This window comes from Pelophylax lessonae (genome assembly GCF_965119305.1).
Source record: "Pelophylax lessonae genome assembly, chromosome: 5".
Lineage (NCBI taxonomy): Eukaryota > Metazoa > Chordata > Amphibia > Anura > Ranidae > Pelophylax > Pelophylax lessonae.
In genome coordinates this window covers 62362587-62388800 of record NC_138772.1, presented here as the reverse complement: position 1 = coordinate 62388800, position 26214 = coordinate 62362587, and the positions used below count along the sequence as shown (strand labels likewise).

General features: G+C 43.4%; 1 protein-coding gene across 1 annotated transcript in view; it reads right to left on the bottom strand.

Moving 5' to 3' along the window:
* The window catches only part of FAM171A1 (family with sequence similarity 171 member A1), a gene marked incomplete at its 3' end in the record, with an annotated part of 223982 nt that overhangs the window by 117952 nt on the left and 79816 nt on the right, over window positions 1-26214 (bottom strand). The window contains exon 2 of the mRNA XM_082258732.1: window positions 4092-4319. Coding sequence (XP_082114858.1) covers window positions 4092-4319 — 228 coding nt within the window. The remainder of the gene's footprint in view (window positions 1-4091; window positions 4320-26214) is intronic.

Sequence of the window (26214 nt, the reverse complement as noted above, 5' to 3'; positions counted from 1 at the left end):
TGGATTATCTGTTGATGCGATTGTTTATGTGCATATTATGCACCCACACATGTGAGTGAGACCATTTATCTTTTATTTAATAAAAACTGCTTTTGAAGGATTTCATGCACTATTGCAAGTTTTCTGTTTCAATATATTATTCTGCATTGAGTGATACTACAAGCCAGGTTTCAGTGCTGTGGATGAGAGGAGCCTTAAGGATACGGATGGATGATCTATAGGATCTTCTGACCCATGCGTTCTTTATAAAGATCTGAGGTGAGCACCCATTCACAAGGGGGTGCACGGTTGACTATCTACTGTGACACTCTGGTCACTCATCTCTGGGAGCACAGATCACTTTATGATTGTTTGAACCACTATTGTTTGGACTATATCTATGTAGTAATCTTCAGCACGGCTAATCACCATTTTACACTGGACTCTTTATATCTTTTGCACTTCTATGTATTTATATTAATTATTGGCACTATTGGCACTATTGGCACTTTAATGTGATATACTATTCACTGTTTTTTGGATTTTATGCTTAGACGCACGTAGTGCGGTTTATGATTATTTATATTTGCGCAGCTCTATTTATTTGTTTTAAGGTGACAGAGAACGATGGAAAAAGTGTGCTCCCTATTTGCATCTAAAAGCAGAATTTTCAGTTAGGACCAAAGTAAACCCTAAACTATCAAAAGCAAAAGCTCCAGCTATCATTAAGAAAAATGAGAACCTCCGCGCTATGGATTAAGTGGATAGATAAGTGAATAATTAAGTGAAAAAAATGTGTGTATAAATAAATAAAAAATATGTAGTAAATGTATGAAATATAAAATATATATATATATATATCTAAAAATAGGCTGCAGCCTCCCTGGATGATAGTCCGGAGACTATGCACTGGATATAAAAGGAATAGGGGTGATGGCGCTGCCTATATAATTTAGATATAATAAAAAGCTGTGATGCAAAGTGCCTTAAACTAAAAGCAATAATGTGTAATATTCAAACAATAATATATTTCATAAAAACTTCAATTAAGTGCAAGTGCAAGGTATAAAAGTGCCTGCAGAAAGATTAGAAAGTGACTGGTGCAATGATGTATGAGCAATAAATAATATTTAACATGCAATATTAATGTGCTAAAAAATATATAATGTGCTAAAAAGTATAAAATATAATACTATATAAAGTGAGCTGTTCCACTAATACCACGTGTTGGTATGGGGAATAAAAAAGTGCCAACAGAGCAACAATAGAAAAAAGTTATTATTTTAAAAAATACAGCTTGCAATGTCCAATAAGAAAGATCCAGTAGAAAAGTCTATTTCATGTGCGGTGACTTCAAAAGCAATAAAAGTGACAACACTCGGAACAAACCGACACTCAGGTGGAAAAGTGACCCCGTGGTGGGTGGTAAGGTGCTGGGATTCCTTTGATAAAATTGCACACTTACCAGAGACACCCACCCCACACAGGGGTATAGAGCGGGTGTGTTTATGGGTCTGGCAACCTAGCGGTATCCTCCTATCCCTGGGTGGAGGGCGTGTGCCGAGGATCAGGCTGGTCCTGGTATGGATGTACCCTAGGATGGTCCCCTGTGTGCCTTCAATCAGGAAGCTCTATCATCAGGAAGCTCTATCATGGTTGCCTGGTTACCGCATACATATTTAAGGGAAGCTTGCCGGACGTGACTTGACGCTGCTGATGACGTACAAGCTACGAAACGCGTACAGCGTGTCAAGTCATTTCCGGTAAACCTATATGGGAACGAGGCTTGGATCGCAAGCGCTCGGACAATACAGTCACGCTCGTTTTTTTCCTGTTTAATGTGAGTACCTTTTCAAATTTCTGCTCAATAAAGCATATCGCGGAATTACACTATGTCCACCATTTATTTTCTGGTTTAAATATCGGGAGTGGAGCTGAGTGGATCCCTCGGAATATACCTAGGCAGGAAGGCACACAGGGGACCATCCTAGGGTACATCCATACCAGGACCAGCCTGATCCTCTGCACACGCCCTCCACCCAGGGATAGGAGGATACCGCTAGGTTGCCAGACCCATAAACACACCCGCTCTATACCCCTGTGTGGGGTGGGTGTCTCTGGTAAGTGTGCAATTTTATCAAAGGAATCCCAGCACCTTACCACCCACCACGGGGTCACTTTTCCACCTGAGTGTCGGTTTGTTCCGAGTGTTGTCACTTTTATTGCTTTTGAAGTCACCGCACATGAAATAGACTTTTCTACTGGATCTTTCTTATTGGACATTGCAAGCTGTATTTTTTAAAATAATAACTTTTTTCTATTGTTGCTCTGTTGGCACTTTTTTATTCCCCATACCAACACGTGGTATTAGTGGAACAGCTCACTTTATATAGTATTATATTTTATACTTTTTAGCACATTATATATTTTTTAGCACATTAATATTGCATGTTAAATATTATTTATTGCTCATACATCATTGCACCAGTCACTTTCTAATCTTTCTGCAGGCACTTTTATACCTTGCACTTGCACTTAATTGAAGTTTTTATGAAATATATTATTGTTTGAATATTACACATTATTGCTTTTAGTTTAAGGCACTTTGCAGCACAGCTTTTTATTATATCTAAATTATATAGGCAGCGCCATCACCCCTATTCCTTTTATATCCAGCTATCATTGCTCCCGTTTTTATAAAGCCAGTCCTCTACGGCTTCATTATCAGCAGCACAACAGTCAGTAATTGTTGGGAGACTTGCACTGCGTAACCCCTACACGTTGCTGACATTTCCAGCACACAGGCACTCCGGGCTGAGAAAATTAGAATCATTAACAATGTGAGTGACCTTTCCCAGTTACACAGCAAAAAGTCAACACACCGTACAAATTACTGGTAATGTCTATAATCTGACAGGCCTGCCTGCAACACAAACCCAGACACTGACTGTAAGGACTTGGAAAGAAAAGTATACTTTAATTATTTAAAGGGCAATTTCAAGCAACAAAGTAATAATAGCCAGTGAGCTGCTTATCCCGGAAATGTTGCATCTGAGTCAGGAAATCCATTTGATTTGCCTTGTATGATTAAAGTGTTACTAAATCCACAACAGTAAAATCAGTCTGGAAATGCAGTTAAGCATGCTTGTTATACTCACTGTGGAACCAAAGGGGTTAATCCTGAGCATTGTGTAAAAAGGCTGCTTGATCCTGTCTTCTCTGATCCTCCCCTTCTTTTAACTGTCCACAATCCATCTGCTGATAGTACAGAGCCTTGGAGTCACTCTGCACATGTTCAGTTTAGTGTGTATTGCCTTTTTTTTTTTTTCTAGGGAGGGTGCATGTGATCACCACAGGGCCAATCAGCACTGTCCAGACAGAGGGTCAGGAGTCCTGCAGCCTCATAGGACAGTCAGAGTAGAATTAAAACTTCCCCTACAAGCTTTAACCAGACACTGACAGAAGTCATAAGACTGCTATATACTGCTGACGAGAAACGGTATTTAGCAGTTTATATTTACTAAAATAATTGCATTTCCATGTTCTGTGCACTGTGGGAGACCAGATATAGTGAATGCAGGCTACCGGGTTTAGTAACACTTTAAGGTCAATGATAGAGAGAGAGTGTAGCAGGACGTACATTCTTCCTTAGTCATACATAGTATGCAAAATCTGGCTAGAGCTGGCCTTTAAAAAGAATCGGTCACGTTGCCCATTTAAAGGCTAAGTTACAGTGTCAACTGATAAACCCCCACCCGGCAAGGTGTACTAACCTATCCATGCTTTCTCCCTGCCTCTCTTTTGCAGGAGTCTGCCAGGAGATTATTTGCTCCACTTTCATATAACAGTATTTGAGCCTGGCAATCAATCCCAATGCACTGCTTCGATTTGTTGCTTTAGAAGACAGTAAAGGAGGGGACTGAAGAGCTGATTGAGGAACCCAAACTTTTTCACAAGGGTGAGGAGGTCATAGAGACACAGAAACCGTAATGAGTGGATCCTGACCATATGGTTGGGACCTTTTCAGAGCCTGGACCGGATCTGTGACATCAGCCGACAGCATGTTTAACACAGAGGCCCAGTGATTTACTAAGACAATGAAGTCATCTTACCTGGCAATCGCAGTGGCCTCCAGGGTGCAGAGTTTGGCACATAGGCATGTTTGGTGGCTGTTACAATCAACTGACTTCCCAGCTTGTACTGCAGTTTGATCAGCACTGTCCCATCGGCTCCAGTGGTCCCAGATGCAAGAGAAACCTGATTGGAGAAGATCTCTATGATGGCATTACTGAGGGGCTGGTGTGTGCTCACATCGCTGACCTGGACCTTCAATGTCACCTCTGCAGAAACAAAAACAGCACAGGGTCAGTGACATAACTCCAGCTGAGCAATAATAGAGCATGGGGAGATTACAATAGCATTAACATTGGCCACTCTGAACTAACAGGACAGACGGCAGAAGGCTGCCAGCTGTTGAGGAATATGTCCCAGCACTGCCAACCCACCATCAGTCCCAGCACACCCTCTTCACAGTTTCTTACATCCTACTTTACCTTCCAAAAGTCAATGCTTGAGGTTCCTATTTTGCACACTTAGGATTACACAGCAAACGTTAAGAATCACCTCCAACATTTACTACACTCACATAAGTGAATCATTTGTGAATACAATAATCTATCACAGGGGTCTCCGAACTTCAGACTTTATGGGGATCAGACTGTGGCCAGTAGCAGTAGAAATGGCCACAATGTCAGTGGGAGTAAATAATGCCTCTGACTTGGTGGTCAGTAGGAGTGAAAAAAAATTACTAATCATTGGGAGGAGGAACGGTGGCCCGTCGTTTGCATCAGTGGGAGGAACGGTGTCCTGTCATTGGGGTCAGTGGGAGGAACGGTGTCCTGTCATTGGGGTCAGTGGGAGGAACAGTGTCCTGTCATTGGGGTCAGTGGGAGGAACAGTGTCCTGTCATTGGGGTCAGTGGGAGGAACAGTGTCCTGTCATTGGGGTCAGTGGGAGGAACAGTGTCCTGTCATTGGGGTCAGTGGGAGGAACAGTGTCCTGTCATTGGGGTCAGTGGGAGGAACAGTGTCCTGTCATTGGGGTCAGTGGGAGGAACAGTGTCCTGTCATTGGTGTCAGTGGGAGGAACAGTGTCCTGTCATTGGTGTCAGTGGGAGGAACGGTGTCCTGTCATTGGGGTCAGTGGGAGGAACAGTGTCCTGTCATTGGGGTCAGTGGGAGGAACAGTGTCCTGTCATTGGGGTCAGTGAGAGGAACGGTGGCCTGTCATTGGTGTCATTGGGAGGAACAGTGGCCCGTCGTTTGCATCAGTGGGAGGAACGGTGGCCTGTCATTGGTGTCAGTGGGAGGAACAGTGGCCTGTCATTGGTGTCAGTGGAAAGAACCGTGGCCTGTCATTGGTGTCAGTGGGAAGAACAGTGGCCTGTCATTGGTGTCAGTGGGAAGAACAGTGGCCTGTCATTGGTGTCAGTGGGAGGGACAGTGGCCTGTCATTGGTGTCAGTGGGAGGAACAGTGGCCTGTCATTGGTGTCAGTGGGAGGAACAGTGGCCTGTCATTGGGGTCAGTGGGAGGAACAGTGGCCTGTCATTGGGGTCAGTGGGAGGAACAGTGGCCTGTCATTGGGGTCAGTGGGAGGAACAGTGGCCTGTCAGTGGTGTCAGTGGGAGGAACAGTGGCCTGTCAGTGGTGTCAGTGGGAGGAACAGTGGCCTGTCAGTGGTGTCAGTGGGAGGAACAGTGGCCTGTCAGTGGTGTCAGTGGGAGGAACAGTGGCCTGTCATTGGGGTCAGTGGGAGGAACAGTGGCCTGTCAGTGGGGTCAGTGGGAGGAACAGTGGCCTGTCAGTGGGGTCAGTGGGAGGAACAGTGGCCTGTCATTGGCGTCAGTGGGAGGAACTTTGCCCCAAGGGCTGGATAAAGGCAAAGTATAGGGCTACATCTGACCAGCAGAACTTCTGATCACAGAGATTTTGTTGTCGTGAATAGTTGTCATTGGAGCATTAGAATAGTACACATGGGTGTAAGCAAGAGCAGGATTCAGATTAGCTAAACCTTTAAGGGTGGGGGTGAAGGTATAAGAATGTGCAGGATGGACTCTTTGCATTTCAGGACAAAGTTAATGCCGCCGGTGTACCAAGAAAAAAAGACAACTTCAAGAAACACTTCCATCAAAAGAAAATGCAATCTACACCTATAAGAAGAAGTCATCACTTCCATGGTCTACCTTCAAGTGACTGAAGGGACGAAGAAACCACCCTATCCAGGAGAAAGAACCAGGAATCATTTATTTAAACGCCTATTACTATGCTCCAGGACTACTAATGGATCCGAAAACAAGGAGAGTAATTGGCTAGACCTCCGATTGCTCAAATGAAGGTCAACTTCAAGCTATAACACTGGAGCTGTGTAATGCACATACATATAGAGACACACACACATTCCTGAAATTAAAGTTCTTTATTGTCACCCAAAGACACAAAAAGAGTGAGGATTTATTCTAGCCAACAATATACAATCTAAAAATAATTTTAAACACTTAAAAGGTATTCTCCAGACAAATATACACTAAATAACGAATGAATAAAGCCTGCAAGACAATTGTTATAGGGGCCAATTCCCTACGAGATCCAGCATGAATTTTTTAGTTAAAATAACTCATGCGGTATTCATCTCGAAAATAGGCAACGCACTAAAAAACATGTTTTTTTTACCAAATGCGTAAAAAATGTATGTTTCGCCATATTTTGCGCTTAAATTTTGTGTTTTTTGCAGCATAACACTGCACTAGAAGAAGGCACACAGCATGTGAAACTATGAAAGCAACCTAGAATGTTCTTCCTCTGATGAAATGTTATTTTTTTTTTTTTTATTGCTGAGCTCAGAGAGCATTTTCACATCGATACATTGTATACCTTTCATTTCCTGGCCAGTGCAGAGTTCCTCCAATTGTTATTTTGTACATTTCTAAAACACCGCCAGCAAACACCATGTGATAAATAATGATTTTTTTAGTGAATAGATTTTTAATGATTTATCTAATTTTTTTGCAGTATTTATCTCACTATTTAAAAAAAAATGTGCAGTATTTAGCTCACATTCAATATTTTACTTTAATGAATTGACTTATTATCTCATGCAATATTTTCAGAAAATGAGTGACGTGGCCTTCATATCGCGGTAACCTTTAGTAAAATGACCCCAGTATGTGCTAGTATGCATTGCAAAAAACAAAGGCATCCCGCGGCACACTGTCACCGTTGATGGGGCCTGCATCTTCACTCCGTCTTCCTTCTGAGTTTGCTGGCTCTGGGCTCGAATGGTCAAGCTGCGATGTTATATCTGCGCATGTACACAGGAGTCAGGGCCAAGTCACAAAGCTCTGAAGGGACTGCATGAGTATGCCGTCCCTTTCACAGCGCATGTGCCAGTGACGTCACCAGCTGCAGAGAAATAAAATATCTCCTAAACTGTAGGTAAGCTTTATTATAATGAAAACCAGATCTATTCCAATGACAGTAAATCAACAATCTAGATAGTAGCACACAACATAGAAAATGTAATATACAGATGATGAATGATAGAAGTCACCCGTGACAGTGGCACTATATATATATATATATATATATGTATATATATATATATATATATATATATATATATATATATATATATATACACATATACAGGGAGTGCAGAATTATTAGGCAAACGAGTATTTTGACAACATCATCCTCTTTATGCATGTTGTCTTACTCCAAGCTGTATAGGCTCGAAAGCCTACTACCAATTAAGCATATTAGGTGATGTGCATCTCTGTAATGAGAAGGGGTGTGGTCTAATGACATCAACACCCTATATCAGGTGTGCATAATTATTAGGCAACTTCCTTTCCTTGGGCAAAATGGGTCAAAAGAAGGACTTGACAGGCTCAGAAAAGTATAAAAAAAAAAATAGTGAGATATCTTGCAGAGGGATGCAGCACTCTTAAAATTGCAAAACTTCTGAAGCGTGATCATCGAACAATCAAGCATTTCATTCAAAATAGTCAACAGGGTCGCAAGAAGCGTGTGGAAAAACCAAGGCGCAAAATAACAGCCCATGAACTGAGAAAAGTCAAGCGTGCAGCTGCCAAGATGCCACTTGCCACCAGTTTGGCCATATTTCAGAGCTGCAACATCACTGGAGTGCCCAAAAGCACAAAGTGTGCAATACTCAGAGACATGGCCAAGGTAAGAAAGGCTGAAAGACGACCACCACTGAACAAGACACACAAGCTGAAACGTCAAGACTGGGCCAAGAAATATCTCAAGACTGATTTTTCAAAGGTTTTATGGACTGATGAAATGAGAGTGAGTCTTGATGGGCCAGATGGATGGGCCCGTGGCTGGATTGGTAAAGGGCAGAGAGCTCCAGTCCGACTCAGACGCCAGCAAGGTGGAGGTGGAGTACTGGTTTGGGCTGGTATCATCAAAGATGAGCTTGTGGGGCCTTTTCGGGTTGAGGATGGAGTCAAGCTCAACTCCCAGTCCTACTGCCAGTTTCTGGAAGACACCTTCTTCAAGCAGTGGTACAGGAAGAAGTCTGCATCCTTCAAGAAAAACATGATTTTCATGCAGGACAATGCTCCATCACATGCGTCCAAGTACTCCACAGCGTGGCTGGCAAGAAAGGGTATAAAAGAAGAAAAGCTAATGACATGGCCTCCTTGTTCACCTGATCTGAACCCCATTGAGAACCTGTGGTCCATCATCAAATGTGAGATTTACAAGGAGGGAAAATAGTACACCTCTCTGAACAGTGTCTGGGAGGCTGTGGTTGCTGCTGCACGCAATGTTGATGGTGAACAGATCAAAACACTGACATAATCCATGGATGGCAGGCTTTTGAGTGTCCTTGCAAAGAAAGGTGGATATATTGGTCACGGATTTGTTTTTGTTTTGTTTTTGAATGTCAGAAATGTATATTTGTGAATGTTGAGATGTTATATTGGTTTCACTGGTAAAAATAAATAATTGAAATGGGTATACAGTACTGTATATTTGATTTTTGTTAAGTTGCCTAATAATTATGCACAGTAATAGTCACCTGCACACACAGATATCCCCCTAAAATAGCTAAAACTAAAAACAAACTAAAAACTACTTCCAAAAATAGTCAGCTTTGATATTAATGAGTTTTTTGGGTTCATTGAGAACATGGTTGTTGTTCAATAATAAAATTAATCCTCAAAAATACTAATTTGCCTAATAATTCTGCACTCCCTGTATATATTATATATATATATATATATATATATATATATATATATATATATATATATATATATATATATAATATAGAGAATCAGTCCATAACAAAAGTTCATGTGTCTCCAGTGTAAGGATGTACTTCCACTGCTCCAAATGGACTGGTTGTGACCACTCCCACTTTGTTGTAAACGCAGCAAATGGAGATACCTAATATTTTCATATAGGCTAAGAAAGCGGGTAAGCACAAAACAGGGTTAAGTCATCCATGGCAATATCCCAGTATCACTAACGTCAAATAACCATGGAGAGTATATGTGAAGAAGAAGAGAGTATCCATAGCGTAATACTGCATAAAAACTTTATTGGATAAAGGACTAATCCTCGCACATTAAACTCACATCTAAAATAAAAGTCAAAAGCGTATAAGCCAGTTCATACACCGACACATCCTTGTCGCGGCGGACCACCAAAGAAAACATCCATCACTTCCGGTTTGCATAAGTAAATAAAGCTAATTTCCGTGCAGGCAAGTACCGACGCATTTCGTCATCAGAAGTGCTAACCACTTAGCCACTGCGCTGCCCACTAAAAAATTGGTTGTGTTATTGGAAAGATCTTTCAACTGAAATATCACATCCAGGCAGTACAGTCAGCCCTTCTGAACTGGGCCCGGGAACCTGCTGAGCAGGAGGGCCAGCTGTACTGCCTTACTGCAGACACCGATCCTCTTCTGCCCCCCCCCCCCCTGCAGTGCTTTCGACTTCTCCACTACTTTCCTTTCAGCTGTGCTGCAGGGGGATCAGTTCTAACATCCACTCCCCCCCCCTTCTTTCTGCCCCCCCAACCCCCAAGTCCCCCTCCCCCGTGCGACCCTTTTCCCTGCAACGCTGCCGGCTTCTCCTCCAGTCCTTCCAGCTGTACTGCAGGGGGATCAGTTCTAACATCAACTTCCCCACCCCCCTCCTCTCTGCCACCCCGACCCCTAAGTCCCCCTCCCCCGTGTTCCCCTTTTGTCTGCTGGCTTCTCCTCCACTCCCTCCAGCTGTGATGCAGGGGGATCAGTTCTAACATCCACTCTCCCACCCTCCTTCATTCTCCCCCCCCAACCCCCAAGTACCCCTCCCCCGTGCGACCCTTTTCCCTGCAACGCTGCCGGCTTCTCCTCCAGTCCCTCCAGCTGTACTGCAGGGGGAACAGTTCTAACATCAACTCCCCCACCCCCCTTCTCTCTGCCACCCCGACCCCCAAGTCCCCCCCCCCCTGTTCCCCTTTTCCCTGCTGGCTTCTCTTCCAGTCCCTCCAGCTGTACTGCAGGGGGATCAGTTCTAACATCCACTCCCCCACCCCCTTCTCTCTGCCCCAAACCAAGTACCCCCCCCCGCGCGTGCCCATTTTCCCTGCCGGCTTCTCTCCTCCACTCCTTCCAGCTGTGCTGCAGGGGGATCAGTTCTAACATCCACTCCCACACCCCCCTTCTCTCCACCCCCCAAGTCCCCCCCATGTGCCCCTTTTCCCTCCTGGCTCCTCCTCCACTCCCTCCAGTTGTGCTGCAGAGGGATCAGTTCTAACATCCAACCCCAAACCCCCTTTTCTCCGCCCTCAATCCCCAAACCCCCCCCCCATGTGCCCCTTTTTTCCTGCAACGCTGCCGGCTTCTCCTCCGCTCCCCCAAGCTGGGCTGCAGGGGGATCAGTTCTAGCATCTGTGCCCCCATCCCCGGGGTGCCCCACAGCAGTGCCAGCTTGCCTCCTCTCCTGCCAGCAGCTGTGGCGGGTGCACAAGGGGATGTTCCAGGATGGAGAGCAGGGGAAGGGCCGGTAAATATGTCATAACAATGACTTTAGTGTATTTTTAGCAAAAATATAATTTTACATTTTATGAGGGGTGAGAGCGGGGCCCTGTCAGGTGGGAAGTATGGGGCCCCGTGATTTAAAACAGCAGCCCTGATCACATCTATTGGTGTCCTTAGACATGCCGATGTCTCCCTGGCTGACACACAGAAATTGTCCAACAAGTTGGAAAATCACTGGTGTATCTACGCATCCAAACTCCCTACGCCATCTCTGAATGGTCCCATCCTCTTCCGAGCATTGCACTGGGTGGTCAGATTATGGGTTATAGATAGCATTAAGATTCTCAGACTAGATTTAGGACCGCACCATACGGAGTGGCTTCCACATGTATCTGCAATGCTGTGCAACTAAAATCTTTTTTAACAGCAAATTATATCATTGTGTTTTTTTTTTTTTTTTGCTGGCTTGCTGAATTGCCTGTTGGGAAAAAATGTTGTTTTGTTTAGCCATAAAATTTGCCCAAGGTTTGCACCAAGCACCAGGGCACAGCAGCTGAAGGTATACGACAGACAAGACACTCACTTCCCCAAAGAAGACTACACATGAAAGGAGACCGCGCTTTGAGCTGCAGCTGTTTGACACCTTGGCAGGAAAAGACGACTCTATTCTGTCTTTTACAGCATTCACTGACAAACTCTTTAACAGCTAATTACAGCTAATTAAATGCTTCCTGAAACATTTACAGGTCAAAGAAAGTCACAGCACATACTAAGTCTGCACCACCATGGCTGTGAAGAAAGAAAACCTAAAGCAGTAATAAACCCAAAAGCAAACATGTATTATATTGCAGCTTACCAATTCTTAGGTATGATGGCTGCCTTACTTTTCATTTTAGGCTTTCTTCTATTTTCATCTGGTGATCTAGCCTGTAAGTCTGTTGTTTTTCAAAAGAACTAGCTCTCCAGCGAATATATCAGTTACAGAGATGAGACAAACATTTTAAAGAGTTGTCTATGAAGATTTTTAAAGGGTAACTCCACTTTCACGGGGGGAAAAAATTGCAAATGAAGAAAAATAATACAGCGTATACAATTGTGGCAAGTCATATTGTGATTAAATGTTAACCACTTCCGGACCGCTTACGGTATATATACTGCTAGAGGCTGGCTCGTACAGACCGTATAGGTCTACATCGCTCGCCTGGGGGTAGCTAGGGTGCTTCAGCCCGCTGTCGGCTGACATCACAGAGCTGGTCCAGGCTCGGAAAAGTTTGCGACCATATGATCAAGATCCACCCACATGTCTGGACTGCCACCAGGGAGCATTGAGAACAGATCGGCAGTGTTTGATTGCTCAATTCTCAGTGTCAGAGTTGGCGGGGGGGGGGGGGCGATGCTGCATCCACCTAGGTATGATTAAAAAAAAAAAAATCCCATGCTCTTTTCAATTAAAAATGACCTTTCATTTGCAATCTGCAGCCTCTGTCCTTTTCTGTAAAATGCAATGCAATATGGCTACCTGGAGGTGTTCTGTACACAGATGGTGTACAGGTCCTTCTCAAAAAATTAGCATATTGTGATAAAGTTCATTATTTTCTGTAATGTACTGATAAACATTAGACTTTCATATATTTTAGATTCATTACACACAACTGAAGTAGTGCAAGCCTTTTATTGTTTTAATATTGATGATTTTGGCATACAGCTCATGAAAAACCAAAATTCCTATCTCAAAAAATTAGCATACTTCATCCGACCAATAAAAAAAAAGTGTTTTTAATACAAAAAAAGTCAACCTTCAAATAATTATGTTCAGTTATGCACTCAATACTTGGTCGGGAATCCTTTTGCAGAAATGACTGCTTCAATGCAGCGTGGCATGGAGGCAATCAGCCTGTGGCACTGCTGAGGTGTTATGGAGGCCCAGGATGCTTCGATAGCGGCCTTGAGCTCATCCAGAGTGTTGGGTCTTGCGTCTCTCAACTTTCTTTTCACAACATCCCACAGATTCTCTATGGGGTTCAGGTTAGGAGAGTTGGCAGTCCAATTGAGCACAGTGATACCATGGTCAGTAAACCATTTACCAGTGGTTTTGGCACTGTGAGCAGGTGCCAGGTCGTGCTGAAAAATGAAATCATCTCCATAAAGCTTTTCAGCAGATGGAAGCATGAAGTGCTACAAAATCTCCCGATAGCTAGCTGCATTGACCCTGCCCTTGATAAAACACAGTGGACCAACACCAGCAGCTGACATGGCACCCCAGACCATCACTGACTGTGGGTACTTGACACTGGACTTCAGGCATTTTGGCATTTCCCTCTCCCCAGTCTTCCTCCAGACTCTGGCACCTTGATTTCTGAATGACATGCAAAATTTGCTTTCATCCGAAAAAAGTACTTTGGACCACTGAGCAACAGTCCAGTGCTGCTTCTCTGTAGCCCAGGTCAGGCGCTTCTGCCGCTGTTTCTGGTTCAAAAGTGGCTTGACCTGGGGAATGCGGCACCTGTAGCCCATTTCCTGCACACGCCTGTACACGGTGGCTCTAGATGTTTCTACTCCAGACTCAGTCCACTGCTTCCGCAGGTCCCCCAAGGTCTGAAATCGGTCCTTCTCCACAATCTTCCTCAGGGTCCGGTCACCTCTTCTCGTTGTGCAGCGTTTTCTGCCACACTTTTTCCTTCCCACAGATTTCCCACTGAGGTGCCTTGATACAGCACTCTGGGAACAGCCTATTCGTTCAGAAATGTCTTTCTGTGTCTTACCCTCTTGCTTGAGGGTGTCAATGATGGCCTTCTGGACAGCAGTCAGGTCGGCAGTCTTACCCATGATTGCGGTTTTGATTAATGAACCAGTCTGGGAGTTTTTAAAAGCCTCAGGAATCTTTTGCAGGTGTTTTGAGTTAATAGTTGATTCAGATGATTAGGTTAATAGCTCGTTTAGAGAACCTTTTCATGATATGCTAATTTTTTGAGATAGGAATTTTGGTTTTTCATGAGTTGTATGCCAAAATCATCAATATTAAAACAATAAAAGGCTTGCACTACTTCAGTTGTGTGTAATGAATCTAAAATATATGAAAGTCTAATGTTTATCAGTACATTACAGAAAATAATGAACTTTATCACAATATGCTAATTTTTTGAGAAGGACCTGTACATCCCCAGAAATGTAATCGCCTGCTTGTGTAATTAGCTTACGGATTTTCTTTGCATTAGGATACAAGTCAGATTTTAGGCATCCCCTGCAACAAAGATGTCAGTTTTGGTGAGATACTCTCAAATGGCTAATCATGTCTAAAGGGATGCAGACACTGCAACGTCCATCATTTGAACACTGCAAGTGCATCAGTTGATTAATAATGGAATAGTCACTCTCATTCAGATTCATTCTGCACAATGATACAATCAAAGAAAGAAGTATTCCTTGTGATCCCGAACCTGGTAGGACAACTGCAATAAAGTTTAAATTCCCTGCAAAGTACATACATAGATCACTGGAGGGGGATTGTTTTTTTTCTCAACAAAATTGGAGTTCTCCTTTAAGCGGCTTCCTGCTGTCCAAAATTTGAGCTGCGAGTGGCCCTATTGGCACCACCTGGCTCCACAAAAGTCAACTTACCAGTCGACTAAGACTGGGTGGAAAAGTTTATACCAAAAACTGATTGGTACTAACATGTTTTTTTTTTTTTTTTTGATTACAGAAATCCCCCGCTACATCGCGGTTCAGTTTTTGCGGTCCCGGTAATTCGCGTTTTTTTTTGTAATGTTATTTTACTATATAAATCATTAAAAATGAAAGATTTTTGTGTTTTTCATAGCTCTTGCTCTGTCTCTAAGTATCTTTTATGTGTTTAAATGAGTTTCTATTGTTTTAAAAGTGTGTTTAAAGACCTTAAAATGCTTTTACACGTACAGTGACAGTAAAAAAATCATGCCTACAATGCATTTTAATAGGGTTTTTCTATTTCGCGGAATTTCACTTTTCGCGGCTGGGTCCGGAACGTAACCCCCGCAATGGAGGGGGGTTTACTGTATTCAGGAAGATGTGGGCACTGCAGGTGCTTAAAGAGTTAATAAACCCAGGAGCCTGCAGTCACTATATCTGATTTCCCACAGTACACATAACATGGAGATGAAATTCTTTTAGTAAACAAACTGCTAAATACCTTTTCTCATCAGCAGTATATAGCAGTCTTGTGACTTCTATCAGTGTCTGGTTAAAGCATGAGTTTTCATTCTCTGACTGTCCTATGAGGCTGCATGACCTCTGACCGTCTGTCTGGGCAGTGCTGATAGGTTCCGTGCTGATGACCCGCACCCTCTCAAGAATATATATAAAAAAAAAAAAAAACTACTCTCTAGCAATACACACCAAACTGAGCATGTGCAGAGTGACTCCAAGGATCTGTACTATCAGCAGATGGATTGGGGAATGAAAGAAGGAGAGGATCAGAGAAGACAGGATCAAACAGCCATTTTACACAATGCGAATGATTAACCCCTTAGGATCCACAGTGAGTATAACAAGTTTTTTGCATATACAGACTGATTTTACTGTTGTGTGTTTAGTAACATTTTAAATAGAATAGCCAACAAAAGGAGGTTCCCAATCCGTGCTGTTTAGCGCGGTTAGAAGACACGATTGATTTTCCATCTACAGACAATCTACTGACATCTAAGTGAAGCTTCAGAAATGCAAATTGGCATGAGAACACATACCAACCATAAATGCAGGAATACATTAAAGAAAAAGAAAAACACAAGCAAATCTGGCCAAGCAAAAATGGTGGCAGTATTGTTAATATCCAATAGAATAATAAACAGCATTCAGTGGAAATCTCTATAATGAGCATTGGCCAAATCTATCCTGTACTCACCAGGCAGCATTCATCAGCAGGGTCCCTTCCTGTTAGAGTCCCACCAAGCTATGCTGGGAAGGCAGAGGAATGTGAACAGGCAAGGACCGTAATGTATGGCTCTCAGCAACTGCTGGAGGAGGGGACCACAGATGGCACTGACAATTTGCATAGATGTTGAGTGATGCACAGCAGAGAGAGGACGCCTGGGTAAAACATTGCCGCTGCTTTACCCAAACAAAGATAATCTGTTCTAGACCGGGACTGCCACTTCCCGCAATTATTACACGACGGCCTTATTGAAAGAGCAGCTCATAAATACCCAGTGCTAATGTTATCCAGGCAAATCTGCAGCTGTGCGAAGGTTCCAAAGCACACTCTGCTAATTCTTAGTCCTGATTTGATAGCAGAAAAATGTTCAGATAAAAACTGGGCTATGTAGAGGGGATAAAAATGCTTACACTCTCTCAACAGTTCTTTAGCACTAGCTTTTAACTAGGGATCGACTGATTATCGGCAAAGCCGCTATATCGAAGGCCGATCTGCACTTTCCCCGATATATCGGAATCGGCCCCTGAGGTTACCAATATTGCCGATATTTCCGAAAGTGCTTGTACCGGAGTGATGCCTGCAGCTAGAGGCATCACCCCGGTACCGGCGTCCATAGCCGGCGGTCGGCTGTCTTGTAATGACCACCGATGCTGCTGAGAAGCCACTCGGCTGTAATTACAAGGAGCGGGAGGGGACATCCCCCCCCCCTGCGGCTCGCCAGGGTCTCCCGTCCCACTGGGAGACCCAGGCATCCTACCTGCACGACCGCCAAAGACCCGATCAAAGCCACATTCGGCTCTGATCGGGTCTCCATGTAAAAACCTTCCGTGTACTCGGCGGTAAAATTAAAAAAAAAAATGACAGCATTCAAAACAGCCAAACTTGGCGTTTTCAATGCTTTTAAGTGCAGAGGAGGGGTTTGGGGTCTTTTAGACCCCCATATCCCTCCACAAGAGTACCTGTGTAAAAAAATTATTTTTTTTTAAAATGTCCAAAAATATCGGCTGATACCGATATGCGATGACCAAAATAACGGTATCAGCAATAAAAAAACGATAGCGGTCGATCACTACTTTTAACATGCTGGAAAATCTCTGCATAACCTGGTTAATGCATTACAAGTTAACTAAATCCATTTGATTTCAGTCAACTAAAATGTAGAAGGAGATTTTAGTTGACTAAAATACGACGAGCAATTCAGATGACTAAAATACGTCTAAAACTAAAATGGAATTTTAGTCAAAAGATTATGACTAAAACTAAAATCAAAATTTGATGTCAAAATTAAAAGTATAACTAAAAGGAAAAAAATATTTTCTTTTTTTTTAGTTTTGGATGGACTGGTGACAAATTGGAACCCCAGTCAGTTTTTATTGCGGTCTGTGCCCCTGTTAGGGAGATTGAGCCTCTCCCTTGCTCTATTCCCCCCCAAAAAAAAAAGAAGAAAGGTTTTGACTATAGTTCTACTTTACCACTGCTGGTTAGTGGTGCACCAAAATGAAAATTCAGGATGCACTTGGCTGAAACAGACGGGTTTTAAAATATATATATTTTATAAAAAATCGTATTATATTCGAATTTTGAATTAATATAAATTTAAATGAATATGAAATTTTTGTTTGCCATTATAAGCAATGTTAAAAATCCTGCTTGCTGCATTTTTGGTCAGCAAAAAAAAAATTGCACCAAAACTGCACCACCTCATTGAAATGCATTGAAAAGGAAGCAAGTAAGCATCAAAAATTCACCCCTGTTGCGTTTAATTAATGCGAAGTGCTGCATAAATTGACGGCACTATATAAGTAACTGTAATAAAGATAAAATAATAATAATGTACTAATTTGCTGTTCATGTTTGCACATTATGGAAAACAGCTCTCGGTGGCCCATAGTATTTCTTTTGCTGCAGTGGTTTACTCCAACTTTTAGGTGTAAGTTGTAAAAAAATGAAAAGGTGAACATTTTCCTGCTGCACTTCTATGGTCTTGGGGTTTGAAAATTGCACAGTTTTTTACCTTCATTCCCTAGGGACGCCAGGATGGATCAGAGCAGTTCTGACTGGTCAGTGCAGGGCATGCGACCACAATGACCAATCAGAACTGTTCTGATCTGTCTCGGCATTCATAAAGGAAGAACAGCACAGTTTTCAAACCCCAGGACAGCTGCATCAGGTTGCGTGGACAGCAAAATTGTATCACCAAAGGAAGTAAGTGCACTGGGGACAGGGGGGTGGGGGTTCTTGTAAGATGTTAGTTCTCCTTTTCTTTTTTTCCGAAAAGGCCAACATACCCCTTTAAGGGATCAATCAAACCAGTAAACTACACTGATCGCACAGCTGCTGGTGTTTGCTACAAGTAAACCGCCATGGTACACCGATTGCAGCACATCGCACAGTTTACTTTTCTTGGTAGAACTTTATTGAAATGTGGCAGTTCTATTCAGTGGCATCGGGAAGTGGTAGTTCTATTCAGTGGCATTGGGATGTGGTAGTTCTATTCAGTGGCATCGGGATGTGGTAGTTCTATTCAGTGGCATCGGGATGTGGTAGTTCTATTCAGTGGCATCGGGATGTGGTAGTTCTATTCAGTGGCATCGGGATGTGGTAGTTCTATTCAGTGGCATCGGGATGTGGTAGTTCTATTCAGTGGCATCGGGATGTGGTAGTTCTATTCAGTGGCATCGGGATGTGGTAGTTCTATTCAGTGGCATTGGGATGTGGTAGTTCTATTCAGTGGCATTGGGATGTGGTAGTTCTATTCAGTGCACGGGGGGAGGGGCAGCAGCGCTATCCCACGGTACATAGACTACAATGTAACTCAGGCAGTCTTGATGGAAACCCTTGAAAAGTTTATTCATAAAAAATATATAGTGATGATTAAAACATAATAGAATGTGTTCCAAACCAGATCTGTGGCGTTGCTGGGGGTCACAGGATGACCGAGCCGCTGGGTGAGCCGGAACTGGGTAGATGATCACAAAAGGGAACCAGGCAGGAGGGAGAAGGATCTTGTGTGCCAAAAGCAGACCGGACCAGCCGGTAGGGTGGCATGGCTTCCTCCCACCCGATAGTGTGGCTGCTCACACCGAAGCAGTGTAGACGTGCCGTGGAGCCGCCACCCAGAGGTATCCACAGCGGAGGCCGCTACCCGGAAGTGACGTCAGCAAGCGTCGGGACCCGGCCTGGAACGCATCAGGGTTGCCGTGACGATATGTTTCGCACTGCTGTGCTTTGTCAAAGTTCTATTCAGTGGCATCGGGAAGTGGTAGTTCTATTCAGTGGCATCGTGATGTGGTAGTTCTATTCAGTGGCAATGGGATGTGGTAGTTCTATTCAGTGGCATCGTGATGTGGTAGTTCTATTCAGTGGCATCGTGATGTGGTAGGTTGCGCTGAAACAACTACATGAAATACTTTTTTCAGTGCACACCCCTGCAACGCAGAGTTGTTATTGGCCTTTATAGGGAACAAAGCTTTTGTCTGAAGCCTTATCTTGGGCTGGGATTTGATTTAAAATGGGTTGAAAAACCCTAGTTTTCGTTTTTTTTTTTTTGTAAATATAAAAAAAAAAAACGTTATACTTACCTTCTCTGTGCAATCCTTTTGCACAGAGCAGCCCCGATCCTCTTCCGGGGTGCCTCGCTTGCGCTCCAGGCCTCTCCTCTTCATCAGGTGCCCCCATGGAAAGCCATTTTCCCTGGAGGCACTTGTGCGACCTTCCTCCCGAATCCCGCTGCTGCGTCCATTGAGACAGACAGCGGGACTCGGCCCCACCCTGCAACGCTGGATTTGATTGAAAGCAGTGGGAGCCAATGGCTCCTGTTGTTCTAGATCTGTTCAATGAGGAAAGAGGCAGCGGCTGGACCTGCTGTGCTCATGCACATCGCTGGGTCGGGCTCAGGTAAGAAAAAAGGGGGGTCAGGGAGCAGCTGCAGCACAGAAAGTCTTTCAACTCAAGGCATAGAATGCATTAAGTTAAAAATTCTTAAGGCTTTACAACCACTTAGAACTGGGGCCCAATGTGAATGAGCCCTAAAGATTAAAATTTCAATTTTGCTAAAAAGTGAGTCTTCAAAGATACACACGAACCAAAACCAAATTTGAAAACAAAATTCCATAGCATACGAGTGAACAGCCTACCTGATGAGCAGTTCCGTTTTATACCCAGACAATGCCATACAGCATTGCCCCGTCCCTGTGTCTCTGGCGCAGAAAGTGAGGGGAAATTTTTCCTAAAAAAAAGCAAACTAGGAAAAAAAAAAAAAAAACACAAGAGTGGTCTCACTAATTCCTGCTCTATTCAAAACTAAAAAAAGCTTTGACTTGATATACTTTGCTCAAATGTATACAGTGGCAACATGCTCCAATCCCCAGAATTGACAACTTTAGGACCTCTCTTTCTTTCTTATGTTATTGGAAGCGCTTAAGGCCTTGAGTAGCAGGCTGGGCTCAATCCCTGGGCCCTTTTTGGCCTCAGATGGTCCTTTTTGGGATTGGGTCCATTGGCTGATGTTCAATGCTAGACTATTTAATGTATATTTAGGTCAAATAATGTTAATGATACTTGCAGATGTCTTGCTCTTATTACGCATGCATTCCCTTCAGACCTATACTTTTGTTGGATTGCTGGACTGTTGTGGACCGTATAGGATGCCCTTTGTTGGTTGACTTTTCTCTTACTATGTTATGTGAAAGAAAAAAACTTTAATAAAAGTTGTCAATTACAAAAAAAAAAAAAAAAAAAAGAAAACTACTTTAATTTTCAGGATTTAAATTCAAATACTAAAAAACGGATACTCCAAAAGCCAAATAGAATACAAGAGAAGGGCAACGAGGGACAGAGACCACGCTAAACACACAGTAAACAGATGTCTTCAATTTAACACAGATGTCCCAGTATTTCTTACAATGCAGGAAGAGCCCGGGATCCAAGGCCAACATTTTATACAGCAGAGATAGAAATTTCCATTGTTATTTTCCTCCAACGCGTTTTTTTTATTTATTTGGTTTTCAAAATTTTAAACAAATGTTTTCCAGTGTGTATAATTGCTGGTTTCCTTTATGGTCCTTCCAAAGAAATTGGCTTGTAACAGTTGAGAAATCTTTAAAAATAAAATGGATTGCAGGAGATCGGGGGAATCATACAAACCATAAAATACGCACATGCTACTAAAGTAGAGAGAGAATCTATTTCACTTATGCTTCAGGGTTCCCAAGAAAATGATCTGGGGGAAAGCAACATTATGTACCAAAATAAAATAGTGGATACAAAGGTCTTCCCTTGTAGAACAGAACTGGAATGGTACACAAACTAATACATGCAGCAGCGGGGCCGCGTGCAAGAAGGGAACTCAGAACTGGATCTTTGCTTGTAAAAGCGACTGACCGCCTAAATCCTGGAACACAGTGGCATCCTTGCAGTTCAGACTAGAGATCGACCGATTATCGGCAAAGCCGATATATCGAGTGCCGAACTGCACTTTACCCGATATATCGGAATCGGCCACCAAGGTGACCGATATTGCCGATATTTCGGGAAAGTGCTTGTACCGGAGTGATGCCTGCAGCTAGAAGCATCACCCCGGTGTTGGCCTCCATAGCCGATGGTCAGCTGTCTTGTAATGACAACCGTTGTGGCTGAGAAGCTGTCATTACAAGGAGCTGCCTTTCGTGGCTCGCCCGGGTCTTCCGTCCCACAAGGAGACCTGGGCAACCATCCTGCATGGCCGCCGAAGAGAAGACCCGATCAAAGCCGCATTCGGCTCTGATCGGGTCTCCATGTAAAAACCCGGAAGTGATGTCATGATATCACTTTCGGGTACTCTGCGCCAAATTAAAAAAAAATTACAGCATTCAAAAACAGCCAAACTTGGCGTTTTGAATGCTTTTAAGTGCAGAGGAGAGGTTTGGGATCTTTTAGACTACCCAGATCCCTCCACAAGAATACCTGTAAAAAAAAATAAAAATGTTTTAATGTATGAAAATACGATATGCGATGACTCAAATATCGGTATCGGCAATAAAAAAAACTATATCGGTCGGACTCTAGTACAGGCCTCACTTATTGGTAACAGAGGTTGCTGTGGCAATGCATTTCAGGGACTCCTCCACCTTTGTCAAGCTTAGGTGTCCGGGGGAACACAGATTTATATTGCAGCTGCCAATACTGGTCGGTCGCATATTAACGAGTATAATGCCAAAGCAAAGTTATAAAGTTGCTATTGAATCCCCTGTGGGACTGGAGACAAAGACAGCAAAAAAAAGAAGTTTGAAACTTTCCTCAGTTTATCCAAAACCAAAGTAAAACATTTTGGCTTTACGCACACTTTAAAAGAGAAACCTAAAAAAAAAAAAAAAATACTATACTTGGGCTTTAAAGGGCACATGTGCCAAGGCTATGGATGTTAAAGCATTTATATATTCTTAAGAAGAACTTTAATTAAAACCACAACACTTTTTGACCTCTTTAGCTGCAGGCACCCTGGAGTAATTCATCCTCAAAATTCAGAACAAAGTATCTAAAGTACACTTGTAATTTGTTTCTGAACAAATTCAAGAAAGCTGCACGACAGTGCTCCTTTTTCAAAAGAGAACATGGCAATACAAACATGTGCAGGCTGAATGGAAAAATCTACCAGATTCCTCCATCTGTGCTACACAATGTGAATGGACAAATCTCCCCACTATGGCTATTGTTATTTTGACAGCCAGCCCCACCAGCTCTAAAAATACTCAGTGTCTGCACCTGATTGGATGCAGGCACCGTTTGGCTGACAGTTTTGTGCCTATCTCCTTCAATTTTTCAAGCAAGAAATGTCAGGCAGACGGTGTCAGGCAGGGCCACCCTAGAATTCCGGTCGGTCACCAGGAACTGGACGCAATTTGCTCCATGTATGGCCAGTTTTACAATGGTCTTTCGCTCCCAGCCGCTGATCGCAGTTGTGGAGAAGTGGAAGGAAGGTATGTGTACGCTGCTGGGCTTTTTTTTATTCCCTCTTGTGGCTATTTGGAAATTAAACTGGAATAACTATCAACCAATCTGGCTGTATTCAATCCCATGCATATGAGCCTTAGGCCAGCCATACACGGTTCGAACCCAAGCCGATTCAGCAGGAACCGGCCAAGGGTCGAACCGTTATTATGCAAGCTGAATGTACTAAGTTTACCGATCGATCAAATCGGGTACAACCAGCATGCCGAGTATATGTCTTCTCCTGGTGAGGATGGTTTCCCCCTCCCACCGCCCGGCCGGGAGCAGACAATTACTCGGATTCCCCTGTCAGCACAGTCTGTGTTGATGGGGGAATTGTGCAAATTTCTTTACAGCAACCCATGGATGCAGGCAGTGCTTTAAGTGGCCCAAAAGAGGTGCCGGTACTCTATTATAGCCTATACATTTTGCCCCAACCCCCCCCCCACCCCACATCAGGGTCCCCACAGAGCACCCCCCCCCCTGGCCTGGACTGGGTCTCCCGAGCAGGGGGACTCACTGGTGCTGACTGGTCTGGCTCTGGAGTGGGAAATATTCTTGGGGCGGAGGCAATTGAGGGCTCAGATGTCCAAAATTAGCATACTGGTACGCTAAGGGGCACGGAGAGGTGGCGGTATGCTCAAGAGCCATATATGGAAGTGGTGGTAGTACCAGTGCATACCAGCCCACTTAAAGCACTGGATGCAGGACAGAAATTTGCAGTGTATGGCCTGCCTTACCAGTTCAATAATTCTGCTCTGACAATTAAAGAGCAGATTCAGATTCCAAAGCCCACAGCTCACTGGTTCTGCTTAATCTGATCTCTTCCAAACTCATCTAAAAAAACAAGCGTCTGCTTTATTAATGTCCTTAAAAAGCTTGCTGTATCCTCTACCTGACACCGATCCTTAATAGTGAGGATACTGAATGTTTCCAACCTGGCCTATTAAGTGAAATGAAGGACAACATTTGACTGGTGTGTACCTTTAAAGCAAATTACTTATGGAAAGGTTAAGTAAATAGTCTTCTGATGAATGTTGCTGCCACATCCTGTTTGTGTAATGCATCTCCCCAACATCAAACTCAAAGCTTCCCACACCCCATGCATGCTTCTATTTCAGTCTTTGGGTCATAACCGCTCAATTAAAGGGCGCAAATCAGACTGGAAGGCAGTAAGAAACATAAAAAAACACAGAGCCATAATATAAGTGGGATGCTATGAAAGGGTTTTCAAAGAAAAGTATTAGGCTGCCCATGCATGGGCAAAAATCCCAGCCACCACTATGCTGTCCTATGTGGAACTTCATCAATTAGCTGCTTTACTGGTGGCATACATAGTCTGCCCTCCAATTTTAGCTGGGCAGACCTGAGCAGTGGCAGCTGCTCTGTGTGCTCCCCATGATGGCATTGTCTGTTTTACTTTACATTGTCAGACACCAAGGTGTAGGGAGTTTGGCCTTCAGTTCTAGCTGGACAGCTCTGATTAGTGGCAGCTGATCCATGTGCTCCAATGGCGGCATTCTTTATGCTGTCAGTCACCAAGATGCAATGGTTGAATCTTACATTTTAAGGCAATGGTCTTCAAACTATGGCCCTCCAGCTGTTCAGGAACTACAATTCCCATCATGCCTAGTCATGTCGGGGCATGTCAGAGTTTTGCAATGCCTCATGGGATGTGTAGTTCCACAACAGCTGGAGGGCCGTAGTTTGAGGATCCCTGTTTTAAGGTTTTCAGGTTCTGCATTGCAGGTGAGCTGCTCCCCCATTGCAAAGGAGGTAAGGGATTGTGTTGATGGGTTTTTGTTTGTTGCAGAACTGCTTCTCTACCTATACAAGTCAATAGGAATTAATAGGCAGCTTCTAGCAATTTGAGGCAGCTTATAGACCCCATGGCCACCAGTCAAGAGTAGATCCGTATGTTTGTGCATGTTTTCACAAGTACCATTGTATACCTGCATACCGACACATTATGTAAATTATTTATATGGCACCTGTATACAGCCGCTGAGGATCCTGGTTGGGGAAATACTCCCTAATTTTATATCACATGGTCCGAGGCGCCTGTCTGCACAAGGACACAGTGTGGTCAATTGAGGGTCTGAAGGAGGTCGATGGCAGATCACAGGCACATATCCATGAACTGTGAATGATTATAGATCTAAAATGGATCTCAAATACAATTTCAATGCATCTGAAAGCATGGGATATGAGCACATGTTCCGGCCACCATCAAGGAAAAAGATGAGTTGGTGGGTCAATAGGAAGAATATTCTGGCTGGCTGAACATCTCAGTTCACACCAATGGAGAGGAGAAGATATCAGTGGGGCCTGGCAGGAACCACTTGCATCAACAAAGAATCATAGAAATGGGTTGGGTCCCTCTGACCAGTGGTTCTCAACCCTGGTCCTCAGGGCCCACTAACAGGCCAGGTTTGCAAGATAACTGAAATACATCCCAGGTGATATAATTTGCTGCTCGGTGATTGCAGTACTCTAGTCTGCATCTCCCCAAGGTAATACTTAAAATCTGCAATATTTATACTGGATGTTCACCTGACTTTCTTATCCATTGCATCCCGATGTGGTTCATGCACTGCCTTCCTCATGTACTTTTAATACTTAAAATCTGGCCTGTTAGTGGGCCCTGAGGACCGGAGTTGAGGACCACTGCCTCAGACCACTGGAGTCAGGATTGTCCGATAGACACTGTTCGTTCACCCAGTCTCGCTGGTTTTTTCGAATATTGATGACTACCTTTATTAAGTCCTTCAGGGCAAAGTGGCATGTTCTCTTGACAGACACTTCCCCATCCACCTATACTTGCCATTGTGGATTGAACATCCCCAAAAGCACTTTACCCTAAATAGACCAAGTAACGGATTATTTTGAAGACCCCATGCACATCTGAGCATTTCGTAGCTTGAAGCTCAAAGCTTCAAAACTCTCCAAAAACAAAATCCCATGTTTTCAAACGGTGGCCATTCATATATGAGCACTCAGGTGCCGGTCGTTTGATGCCTGATGCTCCAAAAGGTATATCAGCTAATTCTAAAGCAATATTGACATTTTTGGCCCCTTGGATTTTAGCGGGAGGGCTATTCAACTAGCAAAACAAGTGTTTTTGTGCTTTTTATGAACGTATTTTGAGCCTTCAAGCACTTACTGTACTGCTTTTCCAATGGCTAAAACAAAAAATGCCTAAAGTTTGAATACAATTGAAATATGGTCCTGAAACGCTCATTTATAAGCGCAAGACCACTCAAATAAAAAAAAAAAAACAAACTAAAAAGTCACTAAAGCCTC